This window comes from Pholis gunnellus (assembly GCF_910591455.1).
Source record: "Pholis gunnellus genome assembly, chromosome: 17".
In the NCBI taxonomy this organism is placed as follows: Eukaryota; Metazoa; Chordata; class Actinopteri; order Perciformes; family Pholidae; genus Pholis; species Pholis gunnellus.
This window is the reverse complement of record NC_136544.1, coordinates 21,301,655-21,324,887: the sequence shown is the minus strand read 5'-3', so window position 1 is coordinate 21,324,887 and position 23,233 is coordinate 21,301,655. Positions and strand designations below refer to the sequence as shown.

At 43.6% G+C, this 23,233-nt stretch overlaps 2 protein-coding genes across 3 annotated transcripts; both read right to left on the bottom strand.

Moving 5' to 3' along the window:
* Positions 1-1,236: 1,236 nt before the first annotated feature.
* taok2a (TAO kinase 2a) lies at positions 1,237-19,138 on the bottom strand. 2 transcript variants are annotated; one of them, XM_079177823.1, is made up of 20 exons: positions 18,720-19,138; positions 15,071-15,211; positions 13,351-13,422; positions 13,005-13,106; positions 12,884-12,929; positions 12,696-12,792; positions 12,229-12,342; positions 11,392-11,483; positions 11,209-11,302; positions 10,808-10,889; positions 10,533-10,703; positions 9,767-9,976; positions 9,442-9,570; positions 8,921-9,157; positions 8,123-8,251; positions 7,829-8,032; positions 7,156-7,395; positions 6,646-6,867; positions 5,889-6,071; positions 1,237-5,773 (listed from the first exon to the last, which is right to left on the bottom strand). In XM_079177823.1, exons 2-20 carry the CDS (start codon positions 15,200-15,202, stop codon positions 4,706-4,708), a joined length of 3,624 nt encoding a protein of 1,207 aa, XP_079033949.1. In that variant the 5' UTR covers positions 15,203-15,211; positions 18,720-19,138; the 3' UTR covers positions 1,237-4,705. The 2 variants fall into 2 exon arrangements, with proteins under 2 accessions (XP_079033949.1, XP_079033950.1); XM_079177824.1 differs by having other exon boundaries at positions 6,655-6,867.
* Positions 19,139-19,651: 513 nt separating this feature from the next.
* Positions 19,652-22,844, bottom strand: LOC306709864 (heat shock 70 kDa protein 1). The gene is made up of 2 exons (XM_079178172.1): positions 22,740-22,844; positions 19,652-21,797 (listed from the first exon to the last, which is right to left on the bottom strand). Exon 2 carries the CDS (start codon positions 21,772-21,774, stop codon positions 19,855-19,857), a length of 1,920 nt encoding a protein of 639 aa, XP_079034298.1. The 5' UTR covers positions 21,775-21,797; positions 22,740-22,844; the 3' UTR covers positions 19,652-19,854.
* Positions 22,845-23,233: the final 389 nt, after the last annotated feature.

The window sequence follows — 23,233 nt, the reverse complement described above, 5'->3', positions numbered from 1 at the left end:
ACTGAAGTACACATGTATGGTACTTGTACTACTTCACTAGGTTAATATTTTACTTTTTACTTCACTTTTACACAGAAAACACATGAAGAGTTCATAAAATATGATATTTAGTTTGAAAATTAAACTCCCAAACAGTTTACACAAGAAACCATTAGCCCATTAATCAATTAGCAAAGTAATCAATTAGCTCATTAATCAATTAGTGGATTGACAGAACATTTATTTCAAATTATTTTAATGGTCGTTTTTCATGTAAAGACATTTGCTGGTTCCAGATGAAATAATATTAAAAACGTTTTACTGATTATTACACGGATTAGCATTAGTACCTTTACTGTATCAGAGTATTTTTAAAGTGTGGTATAAGTACTTTTACAGTACCAGAGTAGTTTTACAGTGTGGTATTAGTACTTTTAATGTAATGAGTATTTTTAAACTGTAGTTTTAGTACTTTTACTTAAAGTATAGGATCTGAATACTTCCTACGCTGCCGTTTTTCTGGCGATCATTCACGTTGTCCTTTTATTTTGAAAGACAAAATATCTATTTCCGGTCTTACATACAGCGTGCATACTGTTGCACGCGCCTCCCCTTTAACAACATCCTCCTGGAACAGACAAACAGACCGAAAAGCTATTTTTAGGCTTCCGGTCTCTGAGGTCACCGGAAGTACATTTCCTCCTGGACAAAAAAATAAAAGACGAAAATAACTTGATAATAAAAAAAATAACGCTAATTATTTTTCTTTATTACACATGAACAATTTTATATTTATATAAAAATAAAATAAAATATATAAATATCTACAGTGTGTGTGTGTGTATATATATGTATGTTTATATACACACACATATATATTATATATACATATATGTATGTATATATATATGCATACATATATAATTATATTTTTTATTCATTTTACTTGAAACATGATAAAAAAAAAAGAAATGCAGACTTTTATTCTGGCGGGGCCCTCCAGGCTCCATGTCTGTAAAATACATTTTATATATTTAATCAAATAAAATGATATTTTCATTAAACAAAATGAGTTATCTACCATATAATTCAATGATGTCATTTTTCTCGGCTGATAACTTTGAAAAATGTATATTTGACGTAAACATTTATGGATAAAAGGACATTAATGTTAAATAAGTGGTGGTCTAAGGTTTTCTAAACAAAAATGAAATGTTTGTTAATAAAATCCAACATGAAAACAAAGAAACTGTTTTTCTTCATTTATTTCTCCAAAATTATTTTGTTACGTTTCTGTACAACTCGTCTCTCAAACATTTTGAACCTGAACGTCTTAAACTCGACCTCCTGCTGTAAAAACGGTTTTAAATCCATCCATCACACATTTACACGGACTCATCTTCATCATCATCATCATCATCATCATCTTCATCCTTCCTGTCAGTTCATCCTCCTGCTGGCCTCAGACACACAAACAGTCGGAGGGTGTCTCTGTCTTTGGAGGAAACATTTTGGACCGACATGAAAAAAAAAGTAAAGGACCTCGTCATCACAGCAATGTATTTTGGGAAATGTGCTCGTTTTTTGTCCATATGCTAATTTTTCTAGTTGTTTGTTTGTTGTTTCTCTTCTGGATCACATTTGCTTGTTCAGTTTTCAGATGTCAAACTGCCCCTGAACGCACCACAGAGTTCAGTTTTGGGTTTATTTAAATAAATGAACTGAAATAATTAGTTAATAAATAACTTAAATCAACCGACAGATTAATCATCAATTCATTCATTTTCTCTGTTTTATGTGACAAACTGAAAATCTGTTGCTCGAACAAAACGAGACATTTAAGGAATATTTTATGAATCAATAAATGAATCATAAAAACTGAAACAGATCAATAATCAGGCGGCGTAGTGACGCATTATTGATTAACCTGCAGATCGTATCTTTAAGTTATCGATTGTTTACTTCACAAAATGTCGACCCTGAATGTTGAGGACGTGAGAACGCAGAAATCCTGATGTCAGTGAACTGCTCACAGCGTTAAATGGCAAAACGCCTCCGGAATGATCGGCTCTCACAAAATAAAACGTTTAAAATAAAATATAATAAAACTACAGTTGGCAAAATGAAATCTCACAAACGTCCCTCGAGGGATTTAACGTCCAGCACGACATTTAAAAAACATTTCCAGCTTCTTCTCGCTTTTCTGTCTCAAAACATCGACAACAGGACGAGAAACAGACTTTAGTTTAGTTATAAATCTACAAACGTTCTGCAAACAAAGATCCACAAAGTGTTCAGCGTCAGATAAATAAAAATGACTCAATTTATATAATATATATATAAATCATTCATCATTCATCAGTGAAACCTGAACTCATCGTCATGAAATGTTATTTTCAATATTTATATTAAAACATTTCATGAAGTAAAATGGAATTAAAGCCAAATGTAAAAAAAGAAAAATACATTTGAAGAGTAAAATATATCTTATTGTAAATATTTATAATAATAAGCTGAGTTTTAATAATTTTCTTCACATTTTTATATTTTACATTTTTAGAACTATTTATATCATAAAGTCAAATAATTAAATAATTATAGGAACAATATGCAAATAAATAAATGAAATGTTTTGAATAAATTATTAAAACTTAACTCATAACTATGAAATGTTATTTCATCGCTTCAGGAAATATAAATACGTTTTTATTTTAAAAAGACTCTTTTTGTCACTTTTCATCGTCGTCATTATGAATAAAACTTTGTGAATTTAAAACGATTCAATACGAAAGATGCCAAAATTAAATACATTTAAAAAAAGAGTAAAATGTTTATAATGAAATAAAAATCTTATCGTCAAAATTAGCAGATTTCTGTGAATTGTTTCACAGAACTTAAATCCATAAAACTATTTAAATGATGGACAGTGAACACTTTGCGGCTCCTTATTTTACAGTTTGTGTTTGTTCTTCACACGACTGAAGAAATAAAGAAATTTTAAAAACTGAAATAAAAACATGGCACCAAACTGGAGAATATAATTATTCATATTCCGCTGTGTTGACGCTCCACATCTTAATACTGGCTCAAAAATAAAAAAGTGGATGGCAGGCCCAGAAGTGTAGCCCTCCAGAGGAATGCTGGGAAACGTAGTCCTCCTCAGGAAGTCTCTTTTATAGCTCTATCACAGTAACTCTTACCCCCACCTAGTGGTCAACAATGGCAACTACATCTGTAGAAAAACGGGCGTAGACATAAATACTCCAGCTGCAGTCGAGGACATAACGATGACGTCATCTCTGCGTCTAGGATCCTTATCGTGTGTAGTGCTCTGTGGACACGTCGTCGGGTTTCTCACATTTATATAAATAGATAGTGTTCATGGTATTCACACACGTCTGTACACAAACGTCCATGCAGCCGAACCCGTCTGTAAACGCAACACCATCTCTTCTTCATCATCATCATCTTCATCGTCTCCATCATCACATCTTCTCATCTACACATGAAGACTGTGAGGAAGGGAAACTACGGAGGGGAGCCGCCAGCGCGTGCACACACATACACACACACACACGCGCGCGCGCGCGCCACGCGCACACACACACGCACGCGCGGCTCGCTCTAAACCTCTCCGGCGTCCTTTAAAGGAACAGTCCGACATTTTGAGACGTTTTCTTATTTGCAGTTTTAAGTCGGAATAGAGCCGGTACCGATCAGCTGACTCATCAATTAGACGAATGATTCATGAGCTGATCGACAGAAAAATAACTATTCTAACAATCGGCTCATCGTGGTTTTACTTCCTGTTTTCTATCACACCAAAGTGAATTCTCTGACGTTTTATAGAACAAAAGATGAATTTGGAGAATAATCGGTTTCCGTTTTCTGAGAGTTCAGAACAGAAACGTAAAGATTTATTAAGATTAAAGAGTCAGAACTCTTAATACATCATTTCTACCAAAGTGTGTTCGATCACGAGTACAAGTACACAAAGATGTACAGATGGAGTACCTCTGGAGAATGATGTCATTAATGTTTAGTGTCGATGTCTGCTGTTAAATCTCTTGTTTTATGTATTTGTGTCTGAAATGTGTTTTAAACTGACATCAGAAAATAAAATGATACTTTTGGAGGATTTTACGCCTCAAACCTGAAACTATTCAGCGTTTTTAATCTCAGCATCGATGAAGAGCTCGTCCTCTTCGTCCTCTCACTAAAGCAGCACACCGAGCTCAGCTGAAGGTAAAATGTCGGACTGTCCCTTTAAGAAGACCTTAAAGGGGCGGAGTCACTCGGGTCAAACGAGGTGGCAGTGTGTTTCATCAGTTTACAGAATCTTATTTATCACTACAAAAGAAAAACGTATGAAACAGTTACAGATCAAACAAACAACCGTTATTTACATAGTTTACAGTGGTCTTTGAACGCACCCTCAGAGATTCTCTAGTTTTATCTTTAATCCTTTTGTTTCGGTCACTGTTCCTGTGCAGCTTCTTTCTAACAGTGATCTTAATACTCGGGGGTTTTATCTGTCGTAACTTGTAAAAAAATTAAAATGTAAATGTCTTCCTCTTTTTATTTTTGAGCATCAGGAACAATTTAAAGTAAGAAGATGTTTAAATCTACATTTAAAATGTGTTTTTACATTTCTTTTTAACTTTTCCTCTTAAAACAAACTGACGGCTTAAATTCTCTCTGATGTCAGATCTCAGGAGGCGGAGCTTCAGGAGTAAGAGAGGTGCGACCCGTTGGAGATGTGGGAGGTGACCGACGTGCTCCGGCTCAGCCCTCCGTCGCTCCCCCCGCCTCCCCCCGGCCCCCCGGAGGCCGTCCTCCTCAGAGGCTGGGGGCTGTTCCTGAGGGCCATCAGGCCGGGGCCCCTGATGCTCAGGCCGCCGCCGCCGTAGCCTCCCTGAGATGATGAAGAGGAGGAGGCGGAGGAGGGCGGGGAGGAGGAGATGGAGATCGGGGGAGGTAGCGGCGGGGGAGGCAGGAGAGCCAAGGACTGGGACGAGGCGTGTGTGGCGAGGTGGTGATGATGGTGGTGCAGCTGGGAGTGGTGGGGGTAGTGGCCGCCTCCGCCGCCGCCTCCTCCGCCTCCTCCTCCTCCTCCTCCCCCCACCCACTCCCTGGAGCGGTCGCGCTCCCGGCCGTCGTGACTCTCGCGGTACAGCTGCGGCGTGCTCTGGTGGTGCTGGTAGTGCTGGGGGAGGTAGTGCTGCTGCTGCTGCTGCTGCTGCTGCTGCTGCTGGTGGTGCTGCTGCTGCTGCTGCTGGTGGTGCTGCTGCTGCTGCTGCTGCTGGTGGTGGTGGTGGTGGTGGTGGTGGGAGGAGGAGGAGGAGGAGGAGTGGGAGGAGTGGGAGGAAGAGGAGGACGGGTGGCCCCTGATGCTGCTCTTGTGCATCTCGCTGTCCCGGCCGAGGCCGTGGGAGGAGGTGACGGACTCTGCGCGGATGAAGCTGCCTCCTCCTCCTCCTCCACCTCCTCCTCCTCCTCCGTGGTTCTGGCTGCGCCACGACGGCGTGGTCACCGAGTTCTGGACGCTGTGGCTCCAGTGGCTGCCGGAGCGCGGCACCGGCCTGGAGGGCCAGCCGCCGGAGCCCGAGGACGGGCTGGGCGTCGGGTAGCCCTGGTTGAAGGCCTCGGCCGGGATGCCGCTCAGCGCCATGTTGCTGAAGCCCAGACGCATGCTCTCCGAGTCGAAGGCCTCGATCTCGTGGGCCTGGCGCTCCAGGAGGGTCCGGATCCGCTCCGAGCGCTCGTTCTGCAGGGACAGCATCTCCTCCTCGATCTGACGACACACGTTTACCCCCAGCAGATTATTGGACGACATCAACGGAGAGTCACAGATGGAGAAGCATCGATCGTACACATTTAAAGGATGAAACGTGAAACCCGTTTCCTACCCGTTGCTCCAGCAGCGCCCGGCGGATGGACACCCTCTGCTCCAGGTCCTTCACCTCCCTCTCGTGCTGGGTGTCGGTGTGGATCTTGATCTTGCTCTGGTAGGCGTTCAGCAGCTCCAGCTCCTGCTGCAGCTGCATCCTCAGGACCTGGTACTCAGCCTCCTGGTTCTCATCCAGACGCAGCTGTGGGGGGGAACGCAGAAGAAGAAGAAGAAGAAGAAGAAGAAGAAGAAGAAGAAGAAGAAGAAGAAGAAGAAGAAGAAGAAGAAGAAGAGCGTCAGGATGATGAGGGTGATGATGACGACAGGAAAATTATGTTCACGTAGGTTTCTTCATCAGATTTTCTTTTCTTCTTCAATAAACAGAAAGATTATTTATCTATTGTTATTTTAAATGTTACCATTTGTGTTTCCCGTCACTTCACTGACACGTTCACACAAAAGCTGATTGTGTGTTCTGTCACTTTAAATAAACGGTTCATATGAAAAGGTGAATGCGTTGAAGGTGAATACGTTACGCATGTTATTACTTTAGGCGTGTTACAACGTTACACATACGTTACTACGTTACGCATGTTCCTCCCAGAGAACAAACTGAACGATGTCTGTTGACTCATCCGTCTCCCGCTCTCCTCATTCATGATTACGTTGATAACATACAAAATATTTTCGTGGGATTTCTACAAATTCGTAATTAATTGGTTCTTGTGTTGAGGTGCAGGTGCTGCAGGTCCAGAAGGTGCGCGGGGTTTCCTTGCCTTACTCACAGCCTGTGTGGACAGCATGTCGTTGATGGAGTGGTCGTACTGCTCGGCCAGGATGGCCAGCTTACGCGTCTGCTCCTCTTTGAGGCGTTTGAGGACGGCCTTGTGGTCGGATTTGGGAGTGCTCTCCAGCAGATGGTTCCTCAAAGCTTTGTACTGACGGGTCTGGATCTTACAGGTCTCCTGGAACTGACGCTTGATCTGCAGCTCTTTGGACTGAAACAAGGTGTTGATTACAATCAGTGAGGGCTTCTGATATTTGCTTTATTGATTTGATCTGAATTAAATCAACATGCTGAGAGCTGAAGCTGATTCTTAACCCTCTGAACCACAAAATTGTGAGCTCCTCAGTGAAACTATGAAGTCATGATTGATTTATCTGAGACCAACAGTCATGTGACCATCAAGGCCACAGAGAGTAAAATGTGACTGAGGCTGCTTTGGGGTTCAGAAGGTTAAATCACCATAAAGTTCTCCACACTTGGTCTCAGGTCTCCTTCTTACTTTGAGGCTCTTGGGCTGCTGCCTGACCTCCACGGTGTGTTTCTGCCTCAGCTCTTGCTCGCGGCGCTTGTTGTACTCCATCTGGTTGGTCAGCTCGGTCTGGTGCTGCGTTCGGATCAGGTCGGCCCGGGTCCGCTGCACCGAGCCCAGCTGCCTGAACTCCAGCTCCTGGGTGGACTCGTGGTGCCGCAGCAGCATGGCGCACTCCAGGTCCTTCTGGGTCTGCTTCTTGTTCAGGTCCTGGTGGAGGACCGGCGGAAACACGGGAGGGAGAGAAGAAGAAGAACGGAGAATAAGAAGCGTCAAATTGTCTTTTATGTTCCTACAAAGTATCAGCGGACGATTTGAGGAAATCATCTCATTTAAAACCTGGTTCTTTGAGTATTTCTGTTCTGTAGAATAAGACGAGTTTTTACCAAAACATAACCACAAACGTTTATGATCGTTTATGAGGAATAAAATCTGATTAAATAAGCGTGTTGTTGACGTCCATTTATTCTCAGGTCAAAGTAAACTTGCCTCGTTTTCTATAAGATAATTCAGCCAGTTGGGACTTGTGTTTCTTGTGTTTTCGTTCTTTTTTAATGATTAATTTCATCATAACTGAGTTATTCTTAGTCATGATGGTTCTGTTTCATAGAGGAGCAGGACTTTTATTTTGAAGAGTCCGTACCTCCCTCAGCAGGTCCTGCTCCAGGTTGTGTCGAGCCAGCAGCATCTTCCTCTTGTACTGGCGACACTGCAGCTCGTAGTACTGCCGCTGCCTCCGCAGCAGGCTGGCCTCCTCCTCCGCCTGCATCTGCTGCAGACACTCCTTCTGACGGATCAGCCACTCCTGCTTCTCCCTCTTTGGGGTCGACTGGTTCTCGCTCAGCTCCTGTTCAGACGAAGAAGAAAGAGGAACGACTCAGTCTACTGTTTCTTGGTCGTGCAGCAGTGATTTCTACCCGTGTGTTTGGGTTCGGACCTCCTTCAGCTGGTCTTTGCGCTGGCGGTACTGCCGTTTCTGTGACTCCAGTAAACTGGTCAGCTCTTTCTTCTGCTGGCCCAGAATGTGCTGCTGGAACTTCTTCTCTTCTGTCAGAGCGGCTTTCACCTGCAGGACACGAAACAAAGAAAACATCAGATGACACCTCACATCTAAACGAGCTCAGTAATGAGGTTTGACTTCAACTTAAATCACATGTTTTTATTAGAGGGTAGGATTTCAAATTTGTTTCATATTTATTTTCATTATTATCTGAACCGCTGACTAATTACCGTTAACTATCACAGTGTAAATAAAGTTTTAATGTTAACCATCACAGTGTAAATAAAGTTTTAATGTTAACCATCACAGTGTAAATAAAGTTTTAATGTTAACCATCAGAGTGTAAATAAAGTTTTATCGTTAACCATCAGAGTGTAAATAAAGTTTTACTGACTCAGTAGAACTTGTGTTTCTAGTCTCTGATCATGTTTCATTGTAAACAACCAATCAGAAAAGAGCTAGTAACATTAGCAGCACCGCTAACGGCTAACCAACGGAGGTTCATTCAGTGACATCATGATGCCTTCAGGCTCTGCTCCGTGAACATGAGTACTGGCTGAAGCTACATTATAACGTTATCATGATGTGTTCACATGTAGTCTGTAAAATGTAGTTTTGGTGATAAACTAGAATAAATGCAGTAGTCTGAAGGAGATGTTTATGAATATGAAATAGATATTAGAGATGAATATATACATGAATAAATTAGCATAGCGACGGTCTCTTTAGCGTCACCTCTTTCTCCAGGATGGCCTGGTGCTTCTTGGACAGCTTGTCGGCCTCGGTGGAGAAGCTGTTCCTCTGGTTCTCCAGCTCTTTGTCCAGCTTCAGCTGGTGCTCGTCCATCTCCGCCTTCAGCTTGTTCTCCAGCCCCATCAGCTGCTTCTGGTGCTGCCGCCTCATGCGCTTGTACCCGGACATCTGCTCCCGCAGAGCCGAGCCCTGCTCGTGCTCCTGGATCTGACGGGTGACCTGTGAAGAGCCGGGAGGAACGGCGGGTTAAGACACGGGCGTTTGATGCCGGGACTTCATCTAAAACACGATGGGACCCGACTGTCTCCTGCAGATGTTTGTGCAGATTTAGTGTTATTTGAACACTTTGAGACTTCAGATATAAATCTCTTTCTTCACGCTACAGCGCTAATAAAAGACGAGAATAAAGTCTTTAACTTTGACTGATTTAGATTCACAGATGATGAGAATCAACAAACACCTCGAGGAGGAAGAGGAAGAGGAGGACGAGGAGGAAGACTCACCAAGGAGGCGGTTCGGATGGTGGCAAAGTGGTCCCGGTTGCGGTAATAAGCTCGACGGCGTCCAGCAGAGGGAGCCTGAGGTTGGTCCATCTCTGGCTGGTAGGGGTCATCATAGATGTTATCCTGACCCTGAGGAAGAGGAGGAGGAAGAGGGGGTGGTGTTAGGGATCAGTGATCTCTAAAAGTTATCTTTATTAAATATAAATATCTATATTTTTAGTATTTGTACTGATCTGATCCGTGATTTATGATCCGTTGAACCTCTTTTTCTAAGACGAGCTCTGGTGTTTCTACGGGCGATGAGGCGTTCAGGCTGTTTTTGTACCGTGGGTCGGTGGATGATGGAGCTGTTGGAGGTGACGGTGTGCTCGCCCTCCTGCATCATGGCCATCTCGTTGCTGCTGTCGTCGGAGGCGTCGGCCAGACTGTTGACCGAGCTGCTCTGGGAACTGGCCGAGATGGACATGCTGGGCACCGACTGGGAGCTCTCCATGCTGTTGACTGTTCCCGTCCGCAGCAGGTACGTCTCCACCTCCTGACACAAAGACACAAAGACACAAAGACACACACGCTGGATTCAGCTGCAGAGAGACGTTCATTAACCCTCTGAACCCCAAAACCCACCGGCGGGATAGAAAAGCATGTTTTATTTAAACAACAACCAAAACTACATCGTTCATCACAACCAGAAGCTGTTAAAAAACGTCATAGTCGTCAGATTCTCATCTTTCTGACGGTCCTTGAACACATCATGTGTGACGAACGCTTCCGTCAGAAAAAGAAACCAAAACAAAGCTTAAAATTATGATATTTCATAAAAACATTTTATTCTCCATGTCCCGATATAAATGTCTCCTAATAAAGCGTTTCCTTTAACCAGATTGTGTAAAAACATTAAATTGTGAAACTATGAAGATTCATCTGAGACCAACAGTCAGAGGAAAATATGTGTTTTCAGAAAGTATATGTGTATTTGTGTCTATCTGAATCTCTGATGACTCATGCGTCTCTATTTTATACTTCCTCTCTTTGTGCTCTTTCCTCCTCAGTCTCCACATCTCTTCCTCTCACACACTTCCCCTCTTCCTCACCTCCTCATCGTCGCCTCCCTCGGACACGGGCCCGTTCTGCTGCGTCTCGTGGAAGAGGATCTTCTTCATCTTGCGGTACTGCAGGTTGTCGAGCTCTCTCACCGCGTCTTTGGTGCGAGCGATCAGGTCCATGATGACCGTCAGAGGACGCTCGCGGCAAAGGAAGCGATGCTGCAGAGGAGGAAGGAGGGAAGGAAGGAGGGAAGGAGACGGCAACATGAGCGATGAAGACGAAGGGTTTACGTTTGGTGCGATGAAGCTGGATTGGTTCTCACATTCAGCAGCACGTCAGAGGTAGGCCGGTCTTGGGGAATCTTCTGCAGGCAGGAGTCCACGAAGTTGCGGAAGGAATCAGACCTGCAGAGAAAAATAGGATTATTCATTTCATTCAGCTGGAAGCAGATTATTACCCATCATTAAAACTACCAACGACTCGATCTGTGACTCTGATCTGTGACTCTGATCTGTGACTCTGATCTGTGACTCTGATCTGTGACTCTGATCTGTGAGTTTTAGGATCTGTTGAATCTCCCTTCGGCTCCGTTTTAATGGTTTTAAACTGGATGTAGACGCAGCGAGAGATATGCGTTTGAAAGGAGGAAGGTAGGAGTGAGGACGCAGCCTCACAATGAGACTGAATCTTGAGTCAAAGATCAAAGTGAGCAGCCGTTCTCACCAGTGGTTGGACTGAAGGATGGGGCTTTCATTCTGAGCGATGTGATATAAGGCACTCATAGCGTTCATGTTGAACAGAGGGGGCTTCCTCTCCGCTGTGGGGGGGAAACAAGCAGAGGGTCAAACGTTAGAGAACGTGTGGATTCATCCGCTGGTCTTCAGCACCACAGTCTGTTGTCGTTACCCAGCTCTATGGAGGTGATGCCCAGCGACCAGACGTCCACCTTCCCGTCATACTGGCCCTCGTCCATCGCCAAGATCACCTCCGGAGCCATCCTGAGGAAAACACAAGAGCCTCACGGTGAGCACCTCATATTATAACTTTACACGGAACTCAACGGAAATAAGAAAACAAATCAATACTTTAGTTCAACTTAAAGCACTGAAATAAATAAATACCAGTTATTACGCTGTTATAACATAAACACGGTCGACTTCATGAACAGATTTGTTTCTTAGAAATACGTCATTCAGCATGAAAACAGCTCGACCGAGCATCATGAACTAATTATTAATTATAATAATAATCTGAAGAGCTTTTAGTTAAACTGAGTGATGACATCACAGCCTGTTTAAATGAACAAAAACAAACTTAGATTGTTTTTGTTAAAGAATAGTTTCCAGGTTGAAAAGTTTAAATTCTGTTAAAAACCTTTTTAAATTCATATTCATGCGATATAAAAACCATAAATAAGGCTTCAGAGGAGAAGTGTGTTTGGTGGAGAAGGCTTTTATTTTGTTGTTCTAATGAGTCGACTCATTTAATTTAAGTTCAGACGGTTAATATTTAACGTTAACGACGGTAAAGGTTTGTTTATTTCTGTGTGATTATTGCGTTATTATACACTGAGACACAAACACATGGAGGAACAGGGTCCAGGTGACCTTTGACCCGTTACAGCCTCAGACATGTGACACCTGATTCGTTTCAGAAACTTTCACCATTACATCCTAAAGTTGGGATTTAAAGACGTCTTCACATTCCAGCGTGCTCATTGAGTGAATGTAGCTCCAGTCTCACCAGTACGGAGTCCCCACGAAGGAGTTGGCCGGAGCCACGATGGAGGCGGAACCAAAGTCTCCCAGTTTGACCTGACCGGGCTCCGTCAGCAGGATGTTTCCTGCTTTCACGTCCCTAAAATCCCCCCAAAACATCACACGTTAGCGCCGACGGATGCTACATGTAGCATCTTTAAACGTTAATCTATACCGATGTTAAAGCGTACAACAGAGTGAATCATCACGACACAGTGAGCTGTGTGTTGGAGAGGCCGTTAATGCTAAGGTTTCAAAATAAGAGCGTCACCTACATTGTTTAAGGACAAAACGTATCTATTTGATCTTATTACGGTGTTCAAAGGTGAAAAATGTTCTTAGAAATATTTAAATATGAATCAGAAGATAATCGATAGATGTTAAAATAGAACATGTGACACATCGTAGTAAAACTAAATCAATAAGTAACATTCCAGCCGTGTGTGTGTTTACCTGTGGATCATGTTGTGAGAGTGAAGATATGCTAATCCCTGCAGTGCACCATGGGTAATAGCAGCTATTTCCATCTCCTGGAGCGGCTTCTTGTGAACTGTGAGCACGAGGAGAACTCGGAGAGTCAGAGACAAAACAAACAGAAACAATAAATCACGTTTAAATATCTGACGAAGAGACAAACTGACCTTCCAGGAGGTCTGAGGCCGAGCCGAGGCAGTACTCCATCACCAGCTGAAACACACAACAAATAACATTATATATTATATATATATGCGTGTGGTGGTGCTGAGGTTCGCGGGTACGTACCCATGCCGTGTGCTCCTTCAGGTAGCAGCCTCGGTACTCGATGGTGTTCGGATGGCGAAGCTTCTGCAGGAACTTCACCTCTTTGATGATGTCCTGCCATTTCTGAGCACGGACACAAAACACGTCGTCAGCGCATTCGTGTCAACACAGAAATACACTGAAATACTTTGTCTGATAACTCAGGTTAGTAGCTGTAGAATAAAAGGACCAGAAGTAGAATAGATGAGTAGATCGTGAATGTTTCATTGTGAGAAAATCTGAATGACTTTAAGAGAGAGCGAGTAAAAGAGGGACGTTAATATTAACAGGAAGTGACTTATTGATTCATTTATTTCCGGTGCGTTACCTCGTTGGTCTGCTTGCCGCTGTACGACATCTTCTTGATGGCCACCACCTCATTGTTGCGAACATCTCGGGCCTGACGGGCGACAGAAGTCAGTTCATCAGAACAATAAACACTCAAGTTACTCTGAGAGAAAACAGGTTCATCAGGTTAACAGAGCTTCATCCATTCAGAGCTGCTGAGGGTTCCTGGCTCTGTTCAAAGCTTTACATCATCACTGCTGTGTGTACGTTTACAGACCTCGACCGCCGATCGTCTACGAGGTTAATTCAACACGGAGAACCGATTTCAGAAGATGCTGACCGTGCTGTCTTTACCAAGCAGCTGTTCAATGATTCTACTGCTGCTGACGTGCGGAGGAAGACGCTGTTATTGCTTACTAACTATCGTGAAGTTCACACAGAAACCGTAAAGGAACAAACGCACAAAAGCTCTCCGGTACGACGGAGACTTCACTCTCTCACACGATTAATTAACAGAATGAATGTGCTTCAGCTCCCACAGCCTCTCTGAAGACACGAACGTGTGTCGCTATCAGCGCTGATCTTTCTGAATTCTTCACGTTTCCTCATTTAAAGACGTGTAAATGCATTTCACCGTTTCAAGTGCTTTGACAATCACAGGATTTTCCCTTTGTGTTGTGATATTTGTGCAGGTTTCACAGAACCACCGGTTTGTGTTGCGTTTGAACGGGAGGACTCTAACGTGTATTGATCTGCATGTTAAACACAGATTATAAACTACGTTCAAACAGCTTCTCTCTGCAGGATGAATCAGGGTTCTCTAATCCGTCCGGCTCAGATTACACAGGATCTAATACCTCGGCTCACAGCAGGAGGTCACCCATCAACACAGCGGAGCGCTTCAGCTCAAACACAGGGTTCCATTCACCACTTCAAATAGTGAAAATAAGAGGCTTTACTGCCTTAAGTGCTTTCTTTGTCTTCTCCATCCACGTCATGGTGTTTCATGTAGTGTAGTTGTCGATGACAGTAGTACCCTCGACCACTCGGTTGATGAATCCGACACGTTCAGGGAACAAAAGAAGAACACGTCGATCTAGTTATCGACCAAAACGGCGTCATTTATCTCCGGGTAAGAATATTCGTTATTATCTCACATCTATTCCAAGAACTTAATCCTCCTAAAAAAGAGCGTAATCCTAAAACCCAAGTCAGGTTCTCTGCAGTCAGACGACGTCACGCTGCACTGAGGCGACCCACACACACACACACACACACACACACACACACACACACTATAAGATAAGAACTTCTGTCTCTTCTAAAGGAAATGCTTCAACATTCAGATAACAGATCTGAACTATGTGATATCTATTCAACATGATCTCAGCAGCAGGAAGTCCACCTGATCAGCATCATCGCCGTCTCCTCTCCTCATTGGCTCTCAGAGATTACACAAGAGAAGCGCTCACATTCTATTTAAAGGCCTGCGCTCTGACATTCTGGGCTGTTTTCTGCAGCTTTTCTTTGACATTTGTGAGAGACGACGGAAGCTAAACGCGGCCAGAATGCTTCATAAGAGGCCGAAGCCTCGGAGGAGGAGAAACTGACGATCTTGACGTTCACACTTCACACACACAGCTGAGCAGAAACGTTCCTCTCAGTCAGCTATAAACACTTTGATGTAAAAACACGAGCGAAGAGGCCGTGAGAAGAGACAGAACACGAACACAGAAGGACTTTTAAACGCGGAGACTCACAAAGTAAACGGCTCCGAAGCTGCCATGTCCGATCTCACGGAGGTCCGCGAACAGCTTCTCCGGATCGTCTTTGCAGAAGAGGTCTGCCACCTCGGGGTCTTTCAGGTTGCCCGCCCGTACACTCGAGGGCATGGCCAGGGCCTGTAAAGAGAGACGATATATGATGATGTGACGATGTTAGAGACGAATTATGAGCCGTTTAACTCCTAACACGAGCTCTGTAGAGATCTGTATCTGTTAATATGGATCAATAACTATTATCAGAGATCTTTAAACGTTAGATTTGATCCTTTTCTTCTGTATTTACGGGACATTTCTGATGTAAACAAAGCTTTCACAGCACAAGAGGAATATGAATATGTTTGTATGAATGAGCAGACCAGCAGTGATCAGAAGGATCCAACGCTGGTTAGATGTATTACTTTGGTGCTGAAGGAACAGGATCCTGGACCGTGTCCTCATTTAGTTTTTCCTGAAGTGATGTGAAGCGTCTGGTTTCTCTTCCACTTCAGTCGGGCAGAAAACCGTCTAATTAATGTGTTTAACACGCTGGAAATGCATTCTTTTTCCTCTAAAAAAAGAAAGTGACCCATTTTCAAAAATCCGCCAGTGAGCAACAAAGACTCAGACTCAGAGACTCAAAGACTCGATGTGGGACAGAAAGCAGCTGACGAGTTGAGACATGAAGCTGTTGACGGTGTGATGGAGGAGTTTATGATGCCGAGAGAGGAGCAGCAGATGTGTGTGTGTGTGTGTGTGTGTAGATAAAAATGTATTTAATGTACTGAGATGAAGATGAAGTGGGAATAAAAAACTCCTCACAGACACAAGATGCTTGTTTCTTTTGCTGAACAATTCATTGAAATTATATTAAAAATTGCAAAATGCTGCAATTTAATAATCTGAGGAAATGTTGTGAAAATATCATTTTAAATGAAACGTTGTCCACACGTCATATTCTACAGACACACAAACCAAAGGTTTCAATGGAAAAATTAGAAAAATGATTTAAAAAGATCTCAAATCATATATAAGTAACATCAGTCAAATGAACCTGTGAGATGTTGTTTAAGGGTTTAATGTAAACGTAGATCTAAATCATTAAAACATCACTCTGGTATGGAGTTATTCTTTGTTTCGTGCCCACCGATCCACCGACTGTTCATTACTGACTGTTGTTTCAGCTCCAGTTGAAATATAAAATAATAAACTGCTCATGAGTGTATTTACATGTGAAGATATAAATACATCCGGTATAAATAAACCCACGAAGAAGAGCGGAGCGTAATGTGAGCCGTGGGGTTGTATTGTTGTATTATTATGTCACACATGCAGCAGCCCGTTATGATGGAGCTTAATGCAGCCGCTCGGCTCAGTCAGCTGGAGCCCCGAGGAGGAAGAGGAGGAACAGAAGAAGAAGAAGAAGAAGAAGAAGAAGAAGAATCCTAATTAGTTAACGTCTGAACTGTGCTTCTGATTCTGGTCGTTACCAGTTCATGCTTTCTTTAGACAATCGCCAAAACTACACCGTCTATCACAGCTGGAAGCTTTAAAAAACGTCATTATCGTCAGATTCTCATCTTTCCAACGGTCCTTGAACACGTCATGGGCAACGAGCGCTTTCGTCAGAAAAATCAAACAAAAAGAAGCTTAAAGTTGTGATATTTAATAAAACATTTTATTCTTCATTCTTCATAAACGTCTCTAATAAAGAGTTCACTTTAAACATTAAAGTGTGAAACTATGACGTCATGATGGATTCATCTGAGAGGAGAGAGAAGAGAGGAGAGAGAAGAGGAGAGAGGAGAGAGAAGAGGAGAGAGGAGAGAAGAGAGGAGGAGAGAGAAGAGGAGAGAGGAGAGAGAAGAGAGAAGAGGAGAGAGGAAAGAGGAGAGGAGAGGAGAGAGGAGAGAAGAGGAGAGAAGAGGAGAGAGGAGAGAAGAGGAGAGAGGAGAGGGAAGAGAGGAGAGAGAAGAGGAGAGAGGAGAGAGAAGAGGAGAGAGGAGAGAAGAGAGGAGGAGAGAGAAGAGGAGAGAGGAGAGAGAAGAGAGAAGAGGAGAGAGGAAAGAGGAAAGAAGAGAGGAGAGAGGAGAGAAGAGGAGAGAAGAGAGGAGAGAGGAGAGGGAAGAGAGGAGAGAGAAGAGGAGAGAGGAGAGAGGAGAGAGGAGGAGAGGCTGGAACATGTGAATGGTTTAATCTATAAATAGAACGTAGAGACTCCATTCTTTCCAGCATTGGTAACACTTGGAAACATGTTGGATATTTAGATTATATTGTTTTCCAACTTTTGTAAAATAAATGATCAAATAAATTCCACTTGTTTTCTTCTTGTTAATGATGATGTCATCATAAGTGTGGTTCTGTTTCAGAGAGGAGCAGGACTCCAGACCGCTCTGTGTTCAGAGGGTTCAGAGTCCCGCTGTTGTGTGTTCATCACACGGATTGAGACTTTAAAAAGCTCGGGAGCATCGTCACCATTGTTCATGTTGATGTGCAAAAACAATCACCACATCATTCACCGGTTATATATAACGGGGAAGACGTCTTGTGGTTTCTATTTTTGTCATTTTCCAAAGGAACACGGCTGCTCTCACATGTTTAAGATCACAACACCGAGGAAGGAAGTTTCCTCAGCATCACATGTAGGAAAACGACCTCGCGCTTCATTTAAAGCAGATTCGGACGCTTTAAACTGGAGACAGGAACCTGAAATCTGGTCACACGGTCGAAAGTCAAACCTCTGATTCAGAAGCTCCTCGGGAGAGAAGCATCACTGGATGTTTATTGGGCGTGGTCCAAACTTTTAAACTGACAATCGCTCACGGCAAAACACGGCTAACATTCAGGTTGTTGTGGTTAAAGCTGAGCAGGATTCCAACCTGCTGGTGCAACACGCTTCATCCTAGAACTGCAGTTTACTAGTTCATTTACAAAACATACGATTGTAAAACTCTTTAACTCACTAACGTGTGGAGACACGTCATGATTCCAGCTCATTCACTCTTTGCTGCTTCTGATCATAAAGTTACAAATATGAATGTATTAGTCATACGTGCTTCCTCACTATTTACATTACTTTTACAAAACATATCCATCGATTAAATGAGTGAATATTAATAATTCATTTCACTGTGTGGTATTAGTACATTCACTGTAACAGTATTTATACTGTGTGGTATTAGTACTTTCACTGTAACAGTATTTATACTGTGTGGTATTAGTACTTTCACTGTAACAGTATTTATACTGTGTGGTATTAGTACTTTCACTGTAACAGTATTTATACTGTGTGGTATTAGTACTTTCACTGTAACAGTATTTCTAATGTGTGGTATTAGTACATTCACTGTAACAGTATTTCTAATGTGTGGTATTAGTACTTTCACTGTAACAGTACTTTCACTGCGTGGTATTAGTACTTTCACTGTAATAAAGGATCTAAATACTAACGTTAAGTAACCACGTGAATTAAAACAGACCCATCAACATGAACCGTGTCAACGTTCAGCAAATGTTAAACTATTCCTCATTTCACTGAAGAACAGAAACAAATCAAAGACTCCCTCGGACCCAAGTTCCAAACCCACCCTGGAACAGCTAACTAGGTTAGCTATAGCATAGCTAGCATAGCTAATGTAGCATTACTTACCGCGGCTTATTGTGGTTCCGTTCCGGAACGAAAAACAAACTGTTAGCAGCAAAAGCTACCGAGCTTCTGTCGGCGGATAATCAACACGACGTGCGGTCCATCTCCACCAGAGTCCCGACAATAAAATGTATTAACGTTTACACTGCTAGTCTAGGTCAAAATAGAAACTCGCCAGTCGTTACTAGCCTCTTAGCTAATTGGCTAGCTTAGCTCCGGTAGCTTGCGAGCTAACGTTAACGTTAGCTGTTCTCCGGGGTGTGGCTGATGTTCCTCCGCGGTGCTACGACATACTGTCCCGTTACACCTGATATACTATTAACATTTTAATATACTCTTAAAATATGACTTTAAAAGATGTGCCCCATCCCGAGGTTTCGGCTCGTTTCTCTCACACCGTTTTTTTTTTGTTCTTTGCTAAATACAAGATGGCACACCGACTAGTGGGGCGGGACTCAAAAGTGTTGACCGGAAAGAGTTTTGTTCTATTTCCGGTGAGGTTTACCGCTTCACAATAAAAGGGTATAAATAAATAGACCTAGATAACATTAGATAGATAACATTAATCTGGTGCAAAGGCTGTAAAGCTTGAATCTATTAAATTTTTTTACAAGACTATTATGTTCAGATTTCATAATGTTGAGGCACAACACTGACAAATTGTTTCCCTCTAGTAAAAAGTTAATCTAGTAAATAAATTAAATAGAATCAGGCTATGGTTGAAGTCATTTTTCATGTACAACTATTTGCAGAAGTTATATTAATCATGTTATTGTTAATGTCTTAGTAATAATGTTGGACTTTTGGAGTGAACATTGGGACGACGCTTTGAATAGTCAAAAGTCTAGAAAGGTGCGTTATATAAATGTGCATTTACATTCTTTTCTAAGAAATCTGAATTAATAAAGAGGTGAACAAGGACCATGAGACTGAAATAATGTAATGTTTCATCTTTATTGCAATGTCCAGAAGGCAGAGATAAAAAATACATGAAAGATTTCATTTAATGACCAAAAGTTCAGAATCTTAACTTTACTACTTAACTCAATACAGTGCTGATAATTTATATGTGAACATGAGATATAACACTACAGTCATCATTCAAACAGTCCCACTGAGTCTACATGAAGGGTCCCTTTTAGTCCACCTCCTCAATGGTGGGCCCCTGGGAGCCGGCTCCTGTCGGCTGTCCACAGCTGCCTGCGGGCATCCCTCCCTGGTACAACTTGCTCATGATGGGGTTGCACACTTTCTCCAGCTCCTCCTGCCTGTGTTGGTACTCTTCTTTGTCGGCCAGTTGGTTGTTCTCCAGCCAGGCGATGGTCTCCTCACACTTCTCCGTCATCTTCTGCTGGTCCTCAGGGCTCATTTTTTCCTTCAGGTTATCGTCCTGCACGCTGCTCTTCACGTTGAAGGCGTAGGACTCCAGGGAGTTCTTGGCGGAGATCTTCTCCCTCTGAAGTTCGTCCTCGGCTTTGTATTTGTCGGCGTCCTGCACCATCCTCTCGATGTCTTCTTTGCTCAGTCGGCCCTTGTCGTTGGTGATGGTGATCTTGTTCTCTTTGCCGGTGCTCTTGTCCACCGCGGACACGTTCAGGATGCCGTTGGCGTCCACGTCGAAGGTGACCTCGATCTGCGGAACCCCTCGCGGAGCCGGTGGGATTCCCCCCAGATCAAACTTGCCCAGCAGGTTGTTGTCCTTGGTCATGGCGCGCTCTCCTTCGTAGACCTGGATGAGGACCCCGGACTGGTTGTCGGAGTAGGTGGTGAAGACCTGGGTTTGTTTAGTGGGGATGGTTGTGTTGCGTTTAATCAGGGACGTCATGACTCCTCCGGCAGTCTCGATACCCAGGGACAGAGGCGCCACGTCCAGCAGCAGAAGGTCCTGAACGTTGTCAGAGGTGTCGCCCGTGAGAATGGCGGCCTGGACGGCGGCGCCGTAAGCAACCGCCTCGTCGGGGTTGATGCTCTTGTTCAGCTCCCTGCCGTTGAAGAAATCCTGCAGGAGCTTCTGGACTTTGGGGATGCGGGTGGAGCCGCCGACCAGGACGATGTCATGGATCCGCGCCTTGTCCATTTTGGCGTCCCTCAGGGATTTCTCCACGGGCTCCAGCGTTCCCCTGAACAGGTCGGAGCACAGCTCCTCGAAGCGAGCCCTGGTGACGGAGGTGTAGAAGTCGACGCCCTCGAACAGAGAATCGATCTCGATGCTGGCCTGGGAGCTGGAGGACAGCGTCCTCTTGGCCCTCTCACAAGCTGTGCGCAGCCTCCTCAAGGCCCTCTTGTTCTGGCTGATGTCCTTCTTGTGCTTCCTCTTGAACTCCTCCACAAAGTGGGTCACCATGCGGTTGTCAAAGTCCTCTCCTCCCAGGTGAGTGTCTCCGGCCGTGGCTTTGACTTCGAAGATGCCGTCTTCGATGGTCAGAATGGACACGTCGAAGGTGCCGCCGCCCAGGTCAAAGATCAGGACGTTGCGTTCTCCCGAGCTGCCTTTGTCCAGACCGTATGCGATGGCGGCCGCCGTCGGCTCGTTGATGATCCTCAGGACGTTCAGCCCCGCGATGACGCCGGCGTCTTTGGTCGCCTGTCTCTGGGAGTCGTTGAAGTACGCCGGGACCGTGACGACCGCGTTGGACACCTTTTGGCCCAGGTAGGCCTCTGCAATCTCCTTCATCTTCACCAGGACCATGGAGGAGATCTCCTCAGGGTAGAAGGTTTTGTTCTCCCCTTTGTGCTCCACCTGGATCTTGGGCTTCCCTCCATCTCCGACCACCGCGAAGGGCCAGTGCTTCATGTCCGCCTGCACCACCGCATCATCGATCTTTCTTCCGATCAGCCTCTTGGCGTCAAACACGGTGTTGCTGGGGTTCAGGGCCACCTGGTTCTTGGCCGCGTCCCCGATGAGCCTCTCGGTGTCGGTGAACGCCACGTAGCTGGGGGTGGTCCTGTTGCCCTGGTCGTTGGCGATGATTTCTACTTTTCCGTGCTGGAAGACGCCCACGCAGGAGTAGGTGGTGCCCAGGTCGATGCCGACCGCGATGCCTTTAGCTGCAGACATCCTGGTTGGTTTCACTGTGCGTCCTAAAGATGCAAAGACAAATATTAGAAAAGCAAATACCTACATTATGATCACATTATGAATGAATCCATGAATTAAATAATCTAATATTTTACTTCTGTGTGTTATTTTCATGGTCAGGTCAAATGAATAAATAAAATGTCTGCATCACTAAAAATGGCAAATTGAAAAAAAGGACTTTCATCACATGGTCGTACATGACGTCATCAGTCTCACTGTAAAAGAAGACGTCAGTGATTTTGTAAAATGAACTCTAAATGTTTGATTGGACTGTAACGTTATTCATTTGACTCCCAATTCAGCCTAAATTGTACTAATATTCAGAAATAGTCTTTATGTAAAAAAGAAAATACTGTGAAGCAGTATTGAAGATATCACACCGTGTTCCCTGACTTTGAATGAGATAACGGTTCAAAGGTTAATTACATCACGTGTTCGCGGCCTTTGAATGAGAACCGTTCAAAAGGTTGAAACACTGGAATCTAGAATTGACCGTTTATGAGAAAAGTCTGCAGTTAATCAAAAACGGTTATTTTCTATAATTCACTCAACTGCTCTTTAAAAAGCAGTTTAACGGTTTTAACGGTTAAAGAATCAGTGCTGCAGCCATTTAACCCTAAAACCGGCGTTTCTATAATTCGCACATACTCGACGTTTCTCAGTTCACAGTAAAAATATAATTATAAACAACAACGCCGATGTGACGAACTGATCATTTAGTGTTACATTTAAACTGTAGAAGACAACTACAGCTCTGAACATTAAGTCAGCCGACAATGAGAGCTTCTCTAATGGAGTCTGGTGACACGTGGTGGAAAACCTCCCGCAGCTGCATTTAATTCTTAATAATTCGAATAATTCGTACATAATTTTAAGGATAACACGAAGCCGATGTGTAAAACAGACATTTAACTGTTAAAATAAACCGTAAGCGGCGTACTTACTGTCGGTAAAAGAAGATAAAGTCGAGAGGAGCGGAGAATGCGAGGTTTCTGCTCTTTGTTCCGTGTTCGCTGGGTCTAGATGCCGGTGATGTAGGTCATCGTCATCTTTATACTGTCGTCACTTCCTGCTGGTTTCTTCTGGAAGCTTTCCACCCGGCGTTCTGGACCAATCACAGAGCGCGGAGTGGGTGCTCTGCGTGATGACGTATACCGGAAACAAGGGGATTAGAAGGTTCTCGAAGCTTCTGGTCGCGTCGAGAACCACGTGTGCGTTTTATAATAAATAGCAAAATACAGAAATAAAAATATAAAGGAGGACAAGATGTAAAAAATATAAATACACAAGAAAATACATCAGACTATACACAAACACACAAATCAAACAGATTGTTTGCACCTAAACGCTGCTTAAATTCTACTTACATGTACAATCCGAGTTTAAATAACTGGAATGCTTCAATGACGATTTTCTTATAAGACGTTAATAATTGTTC